This window comes from Podarcis gaigeae (assembly GCF_964106915.1).
Source record: "Podarcis gaigeae genome assembly, chromosome: 2".
NCBI lineage: Eukaryota > Metazoa > Chordata > Lepidosauria > Squamata > Lacertidae > Podarcis > Podarcis gaigeae.
The window spans coordinates 86,044,568-86,056,892 of record NC_139679.1 but is presented as its reverse complement, the minus strand read 5'-3'; the positions used below and the strand labels follow the sequence as shown (position 1 = coordinate 86,056,892).

Sequence of the window (12,325 nt, the reverse complement as noted above, 5' to 3'; positions counted from 1 at the left end):
CAGATCAACTTGCACTATCCAAGTAAACCTCTTCCACTTTCCAAAGATGCACAAACCTAGGCTGGATTTCTTCTGCTCCATGCAACTGCTCTGCAGATTGAAGGCTCACATTTTCTTTTTGCAGGAAGAAAATGCTCAAAGGGTAGAAAGGAGAAAGAGCACCCAACCACACTGCCTCATTATGGCTTGCAGTCCCCCCCACTCCTCATCTCCCATCTGTGTTTATTTTCCATCAGTTTAGGGAAGCGGATCTTACACACACAAAAAAGATTTTAGCTGCAATCAAGTGCAAATTGTGAAGCTCCTGTATGGATACAAGAAGCTAGCTGCATAAAAGATTCATCATCTCTCTTTTTTTAAAAAAACAACACACATATCTCCAAAGAACGGCACAAGAGACACTGTAATGAGGTGACTGACACTGCCTTGTTGCTATGATCCTTTCTGACATGTGAGGGAAGGGAGGGTAAAAGAAAACCCCATACAGAACGTCGTAACAAACCTGATTTCATCCTGTGCACGGTTTGCCGGCATTGCAAGTCAAATGCAATCAAGGAGAGCGCTTTGCACGTCGCCGAGGAGCTGCAGGAACACCCCGCCTAACACCCAGCACCCCGCTAGTGGCTAGATCAATTCTTCACCGTTGCAAACGGCAGCTAACTGAGCCGCTACCAGCAGCAATGCTCACTTCCCACCCCTCCTTTGCAAGCTCCTGTGCTCTACAGGGGCTGGGCTGCCTGCGATCGGTTCTCGCTCTAGCTCTTCCCCCTCCCGCGCTCCTCTTTGCAAGCGCTCTCTCGCGCGCTCTCTCTCGCAGGAGGAAACTGGTCTTAATCAATTTACCACTTCTTGCTAATTTCAACACTCCCCCACGCCGCGCCGTTCTTCTTAAGCAAATCGCGCGTGTGGGCTGGTGGGAGGAAGAAGGTGGGTGATAAAGTGTAGCCGGGGTGGGGGGGAGGAAGCAAGCAAGCAACAGTCCGCTTCCCAGAAGCTGCTCTCTCGCACACGCGCTCGTACACAAACATCAAAGGCACCTTGAACATTCAGCCATGGACCGGTTAAACTGAAAGTTCCCAGGCGGGGCCGGCTGCAGGTTGCTTTCAAACTTTGCTGCCAATACGAGGTCAAGGGAAGAGATGGAAGGGGGAGGAGAGAGATGTCTTTACTGCTGCGACCCCGGTTGGAAAATACCTGAGGTCCCTGCTGCCTATTCCTTTCCGCAAGATCTGCTTCCAAACACCCGGGGATTAAAGCCACCGGGTTACTGCATTTGAAAAGCAAGCAACCTTCCCCCCGACCGCACGCCCTCTGCTTGTGTGCTTCAGGAAAGGCAACGTGGAGACCCGCTTTCTGAATAAGCCCGTGTTGCGGAGCGGCAGCAGCGAGCAAGGAGCAGATTCGGATCCAAGCAGGCGCCCGCCGCGAGAGGACGCGATCGGCAACTCCGCCGAGGCGCGCGCGTTGCCTTTCCCGGTGGAGGCGGGGATTGTGGCGGGCGGGCGGGCGAGAGGAGAGGGCTTCGTTACCAGGTGCCGAGACGCGCCGGGCTGCTTGCCGGGGATGGTGCCAGGCGCGGAGCCGCTCGCTCCGTTCGCAGGCAGGTAGACCTTACAAAGCGGCCGAGGCGCCCGAGGGGTTTATTCTAAGGCCTTGGAAATAAACGCCTTCCCTTTCTGGTAGGGCAGGCGGGCGCACAGGAGGAGGAGGAGCGGCGGCGGCAGAAGGAGCTCTTCCCCACCTCCTCCACGCCTTGCTGCGAGAGATCTTCCCACTGGTGGCCACGCGCGGAGACCTGGCTTGTTGGCCACGCCTGGGGCCGGGTGACTCCCCTGGGGCGCCTGGGCGGAGCCCTTCTTCCTCCTCCCCCGCGCCGAACCCAGAATCTGAGGGCATCGCCTTGTTGGGTATCAAGGAGGGCAGCGCGGTGTTATTCCTCCTTGGTGGCGCCTCTCGAGGAGGACCTAAGGAGGCCTCCACCTCCGCATACCTGCCAAACGCCTCCGCCCGAGGGGTAAAGCTGCCAGTGGGCAGGTGGTGCCACTTGGCGGGGGTTCTGAGGGCAGAAGGCCTGGGCCCCGCTCAGTGGCGGACCCTGAAGCTTTTGGGGGGGGGATTGCAACTTGAACTGTTAGGGGTCCTCTTCGCAACCAGCAACAAGGCCTGGGTAACCATTGTTATCTTCACGGGGGTTGCTCCACGACGGAGCACCACGTGTGTGTTTTGTTTTGTTTTTTAATAAACAACTTTACTACTACATTTCAGATTCTGATTAAAATTGCTGCACTGGGTTGGCTCACATGAAAAAGTCACGTGTGAAATTCCCCCCATGCCTTTATAGTTTTAAAGTTATGAGGAAGATGAAAAATAGGGAAATGTTATATACATGCGTGAATAAAGTTGCTTCTTTATTCGCCTCCAGGATTAGGGACCCTGAAGATCAGTTCATTACTGTAGTTTCATAATAGATCTGGCCCCATTTAGGGGAATGAGCAGGTGAGGGCCTTTAATACAGCACACTTAGCTCATGGCATTGAGGCACCACATAATACTGCTATTGAAAAGGGTTATGGGGTGGTGGTCATAAGACCAAGGTTTAAAATTGCCTAGATCAGGGGTCAGCAATTTTTTTCAGCATGGGGCCGGTCCACTGTCCCTCAGACCTTGTGGGGGGGCAGACTATATTTTGAAGGGGGGGGGGGGATGAACGGATTCCTATGCCCCACAAATAACCCAGAGATGTATTTTAAATAAAAGGACACATTCTACTCATGTAAAAACACTGATTCCTGGAACGTCCGTGGGCCGGATTTTGAAGGTGATTGGGCCAGATCCGGCCCAGGTTGCCTACCCATGGCCTAGATGCATCCCTGACTGTAGCTATTCTAAACAAGGGGAAGGAGCACCAGCACTGATTTACAGAGCCCCCCCCCAATACATTCTGTGGCACCCTCTCTCAGCCACTGATTTTTGAAGGTGTGGAGGATAGAGTCAGAATTGTATGGAGTATGAGTGTAAGCTTTGGCAAGTCTCCTGTTCAAATGCTGCCTCAGCAATAAACTCATTAGGTGACCTCAGTCCCACAGCTCTAATGTGTATAATAATAATAATAATAATAATAATAATAATAATAATAATAGGGTTATGCGTGGCATACAAAAGGACAAACAGCAGCCAGTTGTCATAGGTAGTTAAAGGACCAAATATCCAGCTACATGAAAGTAGCTTCATATGCTTGTTCTGATATACCATTCAGAATTATTGAGTTGATCTATGTAGATTACACTGTACAAAGTCTGCTTATATATGCTGCTACTATTAATGGTCTCTTGAGTCCACTAAAAAATTAAAAAGCACAGATAGTCACTCAGAAATTTTTATGTTATATGGTGGCACACAAATGTCATTAATAAATAAATATACATTCAAATCACAAACTTCAACATCAGAACATATAATCTCATATATTTATCTAGATATAGATGTTTGGGACTACAGCTCCCACCAGCCCCAACCATCTGGCTAGCTGGGGTTTATGAGAGTTTTAATCCAGAATACCTGGAGGGCACCAGGTTGGCAAAGTCTGGCTTAGAATAACAGATGCAATGGGAGATTCCATTTTCTCTAAAGGATTGCTTTTCATCCTAGAAAGTAAAGTCCTTGTAGAATACAGTGAGCATCTTTTATGAGTTGTGGTCAGATAACTATAATAAAAATGTAGGCCAACTTTGTTACGAACAAATTGAGTGAAAAGTTATTTATGGCAATTAACTTTGATTTAAGAGCCAAAGTTACTTGTTGATTTAATGAGGACTTCATGTGCATGTTTAAAACTCTCCCATGAAAAACAGTGGTATATAAAGGGCTCAGTTTCTGTTAGATTGTGCCCTTAAAATAGTCTATTGCCTTCTTATGAGGCCTAGGCAGGCTCTCTCTTTGCTTCAAAACTGCTGCATTATTTCAGTGATTTTTGAACTGCTAAAATCCTAAGGCTCCAGCTGGATCTGAACACTTCTGGCTCATGAAATCTACATTCTCTCAAGTGACTGAAGATCTAATGGCATGGTAACAAACAAGTCAAACAAGTGAATCTTTCAGAGCATGTGCCAGATTTTCCTAATCCCAACAGACTCTATTGGGATTTTGAAATGTTGCCTTCATATTATGCCATTTCCTGTAATCCAGAAAGTTAATCAATGCTTTGAGATGCCACAGAATGTCTTGTCTGTTTTCAAGGATGCTTCACAAATACAAAATGTCGCTGCTCACATTTTCAAAACAAAGGGATATACTAGCAAAGCTGATCAGAGCCTTATTATGTATTGGTTCTGCAGAAGAAATATATATAAAGCAAAGGAGATGGATAGTATTATTCACACAAAACAAGCAAGGAAATGATAGAAGCAAGCTGTTGGGCTGTAAAGAATTCTTCAGGCTTATGTACATTATTAAAATGAGGATTCAGGAGCACTTCTAAACTGCTAGCTTGCTGTGTCAGGGGAGTGCAACCTCATATAAAATAGGCTGAACACTATCTCCCTGGACATAGCCAGGACATACCCACAGCACCTCCATCTTGTCATGATTCAACTGTGGTTTATTGGCACGCATTCAGCCAGCCTTTGCTTTTTCTTATATGATTCTGCCAAGACATGCTGTCTAAACACAGTTCAATTACATTCTGTTTAGTATAACTTTCCATACAGATGAAACATCAACAGAGTAACATGCCATCACCTTCCAGTGGGGGCATTCTTTGGAGAGCCTTCCAAAGTAATTGTAAAGGCCAACCCCTTCTGAACATCCCCAAAATTATGTAAGGATGTTTTGGTTTGGTTCCATTTATGAACTTCTGGAATACACAACTGCCAAGGTCAAGATTAACTGAAGCTACTCTGATGCTGAAGTAACCATGGGAGGGCAATCACACAGGCATGTCTCTGGATTAAATATAAGGTGGGACTGTCACCTCCAAAGATCCCCTGATGCTTGTTGAAGTAGTGCAGTCATGAGCTATAAAATAAAATAAAATCAGGTACAATTTTTTATGTTTCATACTTTCCTCTGAATATTTTATTTAGAGCACATTCTATGCAACCTACTGGGAAAATGGGTAGTCAAACCTTTTCAGTCTCATCCTCATAATGCAGCCAATTATATATATTTTTTTCTTTCAGATGCCTATCAATGTCCAATAGCCTCTAGCACCTTAAGAATTACAGTAAACAGTATCTGAAAAACTAGGCATTGTGCCCAGGTAAATTTCAAATATGGAACAAAAGCCAAGGAGAGGAAATGAAAATGCCAACAACAACAACAACAAATTGAAAAAGTACTCTCAAACTACATTAATAATAAAAAAGAAATCCAAAGCAGATTTTCCTCCTTTTATAGCTTATATGAAATCACATAAAAGGATTTTATTAAAACTTCAAATAGTAAAAAGCAGAATTACAGACTTCCACATATTGTAACATCTTTGGAGTCCATGAATTTCTTCAATAAGCAGAATGGAGGCCTCCAAACAGAGCAGGCAATGGGGGAAAGAGCCTTTTAAACTTTTAAGTATAAAATGTCTTTAATAAAATGAATAAATTAAAATGACTTATTTGTCAACCAGCTGTAATTGCGTGATGTGCTATTTAAAAGATTCAGGAAGTGTCAAATCACCTTTCGGATTTATGTAAAACGTGCAATGAACTTTTGGGTTACAATGTGTGTTAATCCATAGTTCCTGTGAAAGCAAATTCAGGGTGGTAAAAACAAAAATGAGATTGCAGAGAGCTCTAAAAAGATCTCGCCAAGCTGGGGGTTGGTTTCAGACTTCATTCCTGCCACTGAGAGCATCACCTTGCCAGTGCTTTTGCCAATTCCCTCCTCTAGTTGGAGCCTCCACCGGCCAACTAGTGCCCTCTCACACAGTTCCAGAGGATCAGGGAACCTACCTGAAAAGTGTGGGAGGTGGTGCTGGAGACTACAGCACCAGAACAGGGAAGAACAGGGATGGAGCCTTTATATCCATCTATGGAAGGCAAAGTCTGGATCCTGAGCAAATGGGCAGTAAAGGTGTGGTTCAATGGCACATGAATGCAGATGTCAGACTCTTCAGTTCAGTAGCTGGGGCACTAAACCAGCATCACGAGAAGCAACCACAGCAGATACCTTGCAAAAGCAGGTGTCCTTTTCGCCCCAGAATTATACCATGACTCCTGCTGTGTGCATAACCCTGTTCAGACGGGATTGCAACCGGCAGTGGTATAAAGAGGTGTGGGTCTGCTGTGTGCAATACAATACAGGCTGGAAAGAATGTGCCACATGCACCAGCATCCCTATTCAAAGCTGCCATGTGACAGTGGCATAGCGTGGGGGTGCAGGGGGGGCCGGCCGCACCAGGTGCAACATCTTGGGGGGGCGCTCGCACTCGCAGCGCTCTGCCCCTACCTGGCTCACTCTCTCTCTCTCACTGCAGTGCTGGCTGTGCGAATCCGATCCGAGCCGCTGGGTCGCTGCCCACTGTGGAGGGGGTGGGTGCCAGGCGTGCGGTGCGGAGAGAGACCGAGGGACTATCTGGGGGAGGGACAGTGCAGCGGCTGCCCAGCGTAGCGCTGAGCGCGGGAGAGAACCACACCAGACCAGACTAGACCAGGCAGCAGCAAGAAGCAGCTGGCAGCGGCGGCAGGTTAGGGGGCGCAAATTACTTGCCTTGCCCCGGGTGCTGACAACCCACGCTATGCCACTGCCATGTGATCAGATCCATTGCTGAAAAATGCAGGGAAAATACAGCACACCAATAGAAGTGGAGAGTGCCCTGAACAAGACTTACATTTAAACAGAAGTTGTTACTTGCTTACGGTATGTTTCGGATGGATAAAGTACCTGCGGTGCTAAAATGAAAATGTAATGCATGCCAATATGTACAAAAACCCTCCCAGGGTAGGATAAAGAGCCATAGCTCAGTAGTAGAAGCCATGCTTTCCATGCAGACAGTCCCAGGTTCATTCCTCGGGGTCCCCAGGCAAGGCTAGGAAAAATCTGTGCCTGAAACCCTGGCGATCCGCTGCCAGTTAATGCAGACAAGGCCGAACTAAATGGAACAATGGCAGCTTCCTGCACCCTAGGTTAGCCCATGTTCTAATAAAATGCCAAGGTCTCGGGTTCGATCTGTTTACAGGCCACTTGCATATTCCTGAATTTCAGGGGGTTGCACCAGATGATTCTCGGGGGCCCTTCCAACTGTACAATCCTATGATACCTATTTCCCATTTCTTCCTCGATAGCCCTGGGTATGCAAGGAATGCAGAATCACCCTCTGCATAGTTTGGATTAATGCCATTGCAGACACACCTCTTGTACTCTGACACAACCATAGGAGAAATTAATGAGCAGCAGCTGGCTGGCGGCCTGCTGTTCATCCTGGTTTAGATCCTGAAATAAGAATGGCCACCTGAGGAAATTCCATAGTGAAGGAGAAAGGGATCCCAACTGTGCAAGGTCATGTCAAAATATAGATGTCCCGGTCAGCCGTGGCTGCTTGCTGAGAATTCCAAGCAGTTCTGCCTGTATGGGAACAGCCAGAGGCAGGTGACCCCGTTGCTGCATCTCGCTAAGGACTTTGCGGAAGCACACATGCTAAAGCCAGCAACATTTTCAATTGCAGCCTTGAACAAATGGCATGTTTACATATAATTGTTCTAGCAGGGTCATGTTTGCTTGTTGGTATACATAAAGGTTTGGTTCCCCAAAGGGAGTTCACCACATGACAGTTTCCATTGAGTCATAATGGAAATGTCATTACCCTTTTTGGCAATGTTACATTACACCGGGGAACTGGGGGGGGGGGGGGGAGTGGCTATACTTGCTACGCGAATAAAAGTACCTTCTCTTTCTCATCTTCCACAAAACAAGAAGTAAGAAATAAAAGTAGCCACATTGGCCTCTGAGATATGTACAAGGAATAAATACTTTTTGCCTATTTCCTGGACACATACCACACACAGGCTTACTCATGAGACAATTACAAGAACTTCTAATTTCCCTGTCATGTAATGAAGGGTTGGAGCCCTTTCTTTCCCCCACTTTGAATCCCTTCCATTTCTGCCTGTGGGATATACTGCTATATTTGGGTATTGCAAATATTTTCTAATGGTACATCACAGGATGCCTGCTCAAAACTACTTCAGGTGTGATAGCCCTTAATATTCATATTGAAAAGATGAATTGGCAACCAACATTAGGTATATTCATCTCTCCATCTTTAAAGCCCTAGCACAGGGGTGGCTAACCCATGGCCCACGTATTCCCCCAAAGTTTTTATGGTTCCCAAGCCACCCTCAAATTTGTTGTTTTCTAATGAAGCTAAGGAAAAAAAATGACTGTTTCCATGCCCCACCCCCCGTGATGCCAAGCCCTTTGTCCATTTTTCTTTCTTTCCTGAGTGCCCTTACAGTAACCCCACTGTGATACTAAAAGTATTTTGGGAGGTTCCTGAAGGGCTCCCGAAAGTTATCCTTTAAAATAACAACGGTCTACTCCCACAGATCCCTTGCTGCGAGTCTGCTCTTCCAAAAGCTTTTTCTTCCCACCCCCCAAAAATGTGCGCTTTCAAAAACCCATGTTGATGTGCAACTCCCAGAGAGTCCTCCATGAGTCAATGTGACCCTTGGCCCCCAAAAGACTAGTCACATGTATCCTAGCTAAAGACGATGACTTGTGCTTAATTCATGTTGTAATTTTGCTTGTTTACCTTATGATGCAATTGTTTAGTTGTTTTTCTGGTTGGCCACTGAGAGAAAAGGACGCTGGACTAGATCCGGCAGGCCTGTTCTTATGTTATTATCAAGTCTCCCCTTAACCTTCTAACAAGCCCACCTCTTTCAACTGTTTCCCGTCGCCATCCTCCGGGCACACACTAGGGCAGGCGACAGGGGGCAGGGAGATAATGGGGAGTGGTAAGAAGCGGCGGGGGGAGGGGGTTGTGTTCCAGGGACATCCCAGGAGGGGGATGAATGCTTGGAGGTGGGCATGTCTGTAACAATGGCACAGCGTTTCAAGAGACTTCTTTTGTGTTCTCAGTGGCAACTTAGTAAAGCCTGTGTATAAACTCATCATTATCCTGGCTACCTTCCTCTAGATTGTTATTGTATTTGCATTGTAAATGTATTTCACAAAGAATAAATGCTACTGGGGAAAGGAGGTGGCAGTTGGCAGTTGGTTGGTTATTCCATTAGTTCATTCTTTGAGAACGTGGGAGTGTGGTGACTTCAAGCAGACGCTTTCTGAAGGAGTTTGTGAGGATAGTCAAGTTGTGGATAAATAACTCACGCACTGCTATGAAGGAATTTTGAAAACAAAAGGACTAAACCCTCTCTTGGACTCAGGGAAGAGAAATGCATTGTATTCATATATGAGAATATATGAGAATATTTGTTGTTCAACTGCTGCCAACCTGACAAGTAAAGATTTATTTTCAAGTTTGTGTAAAGAATATGTCAATTGGTAAAGTATGAGACTCTTAATCTCAGGGTCTTGGGTTTGAGCCCCACGTTGGGCAAAAGATTCCTGCATTGCAAAGACCTGAACTAGATGACCTTCATGGTACCTTCCAACTCTATGATTTTATGACGAATATCTAACACGGACTTGCTCCAGTTTGTCAAAATCCTTAATATGTGACATTTAGAACGGGATACAGTACTCCCAACTCTTTCTATTTCTATTTCTATTTTCTCAATGCAAGCTGCCTGGGTAGTTTTGGGTCAGTCACTCTCTCTCAGCCTAACCTGCCACACAGGATTGTTGTGAATGTAACATTTGTTTGTTTGTTTGCTTGCTTGCTTGCTTGTTTCACTGCATTTATCTCCCACTCTTTTCTCCAAGGAGCCTATGGTGGAATATATGGTTCTCCTCTTCCTCATTTAATCCCCATAACAACCCGTGGGGAGGGGACCATGCCCACCATCCCAAGTTGTTCCTCGCAGGAAAGATGAGCTAAAAATAAAAACCAATTAGTCACATAAAATGCACATTACTGCTGTCTGATTATAAATGCTTTTAGCAATTGTGAGCTTGGAACTTGGAGATGCTATTTATTTGGATTAACGAGAAGCAAAAACAGGGGAAGGCAGAGTACGATTCTGTCTACATCAGGCTTGGTGGCTGCCTTTCTCAAATTCAGAGAGTAACTAGAAAAAGTAATGTATGTATCAAAGGAGCTTGGTTTGCTGTGAGCATGATCTTACTTGAATATGAGAGAACTCCTGCCTAACCCAGCTAAGTACCCAACAATGCCATTTACTTAAAAGGCATGTATAATGCAAATGGGACCACTTGCATCTTCTGTGTGTGTTAGGCAGGTGCTTAAGTGCTTTGCTGGAAGAAACTGTACTGGCTGCGCTGCATCGTGTAGAATCAAACCCCTCATGCGTACAAACGGCACATCTCACTCCCACTATATTTGCATGAATGCAATGAACCCAAGCTGGTATGTTGTTAAGAGGGTAAATGATGCCAGGGGTGTTTGGGGTGCGTGGGGGTGGTTGCCTTTTAATAGAGGAAAGAAATCAACTGCATATAATTAAAGCAGGGTATATAGTAGGTGTTGTGAGAACAATGGAGGAAAGAAGTAGAAATGAGTGGGGGAAGTACAGGCTGATGATAGATAGAAAGACCATAAAGAGGGGGTGAGAAGACAGTGTTGTGCCTGCCGCTACACATTCACAGCAGGGTTTGCAAAGGATTACTTCATTTTGGCATCCACAGGTAAATAGAATTTATAAGATCCTTCTGCTCCACTTCACTGCAGCAACCTCTTTAATTGCAGAAGGGTAATTTGATTTGTGAAGAAGATTTAATCAGATGCATGTGCCAAGCCATTTTGCAATTCTGCTGAATAGGCGCATGAAGATCTGCTTCACTGATGATGACAATGGCAATGTGTAGGGAAAAAATTATGCAAGAAGCAGTATTAATGTCAAATTTGGGAAATATGGATAGGACAAAGAAACATTAAGAACGAGCCATGTCTCTAAGTTAAGGTAGCAGGAAACTGCTAGGAAGGGCAGCAGACAAAGGAAACAAGGGGATATGAAGCATGAACAGGAGGAATTTGCATGTGTGTGGGAAATCCCACACACAGAGCGCTCCAATAACATGCAAAGTGGCTTGAGAAAGGGACATCCAAAATGCTCACATGATCCAGGTGACCTGCTTATAAATGGCAGAGAAGTCATTAACCTGTCTCCTGGGAGAGATTGGACATTAAGGAGAGGACCAGGTTACTGGAAGGGATATGATTCTTGATACCCAAGGATGGATGCCAGGAGCTGTAGCACAACGCATGGGTACAGGCCGGAAAAATATCAACCCTGCAGATTCACAAATACATTTTTGTGTGTGCGTCAGATGCTTTGGCCCCAGAAGATAATGTCGAAAAGCACTGAAAACCACTGTGTTGGATTTTGGGCCACACCAGACTGGTGTTTTTTGTGGTTACTGTATATTCTGCAACATGTCAACAGTGCAATGACAGTGCATTAGTGGTGGGTTTATAATGGACACATCATTTGGCTTTATTAGTTCTGCAATGATTCGCCAATGTTACCACATTATTGCCATCTGGAAGGACACTCTTGCACTACAACACAAGAAAAGCTGGTCAAAAAAAAAATAATCTGGATCATTTGTGGTATAAAAACATGCAAGATGTAAACAGGAACTTAAATGCACTGATTGGAAATGAAGTAGTATAATTGCTGCAAAACTTTTGCAGGCATAAACATATAACTGCCCCACTACCATCGTAATCACAAATCATCGGGAAAGCACAATAGAAAGGGTGTTTGGAGGGGCTCTTTGTGTCATTGCTACCTCTCACTCTTGCCACCTCTCACTCTTGTTCAAGACCCAAGGCTACACAAAGTGTGGAATCCATGAATGTCCATGAGATGCTCTGGATTCTAGCAAAGAAAGGTCTGTGGGATATTATATATTATTATATTATATTATATTATATTATATTATATTATATTATATTATATTATATTATATTATATTATATTATATTATATTATATTATTCCTAGGAAGGGACACGGGTGGCACTGTGGGTTAAACCACAGAGCCTAGGACTTGCCAACCAGAAGGTCGGTAGTTTGAATCCCTGCGACGGGGTGAGCTCCCGTTGCTCGGTCCCTGCTCCTGCCAACCTAGCAGTTCGAAAGCATGTCAAAGTGCAAGTAGATAAATAGGTACCGCTCCGGCGGGAAGATAAACGGTGTTTCCATGCACTGCTCTGGTTTGCCAGAAGGGGCTTAGTCATGCTGGCCACA

The 12,325-nt window shown here is 45.3% G+C and overlaps 1 protein-coding gene across 6 annotated transcripts in view; it reads right to left on the bottom strand.

Annotated features, from left to right (window-relative positions):
• MGLL (monoglyceride lipase) overlaps window positions 1–12,325 on the bottom strand; it is a 158,325-nt gene that overhangs the window by 77,537 nt on the left and 68,463 nt on the right. The window contains exon 1 of one of the 6 annotated variants that reach the window (XM_083727199.1): window positions 1,530–1,900. The exons of 1 other annotated variant lie outside the window; for it this stretch is intronic. Coding sequence is in view for 2 of the 5 variants with exons in the window: in XM_083727197.1 (XP_083583323.1) it covers window positions 57–81 (25 nt within the window). In the remaining 3 variants the exon portion in view is untranslated. Of the gene's footprint in view, window positions 1–56; window positions 442–502; window positions 1,901–12,325 lie in introns of those variants that run through there. 4 more of the 6 variants (XM_083727198.1, XM_083727201.1, XM_083727202.1 and 1 more) reach the window with 4 other exon arrangements.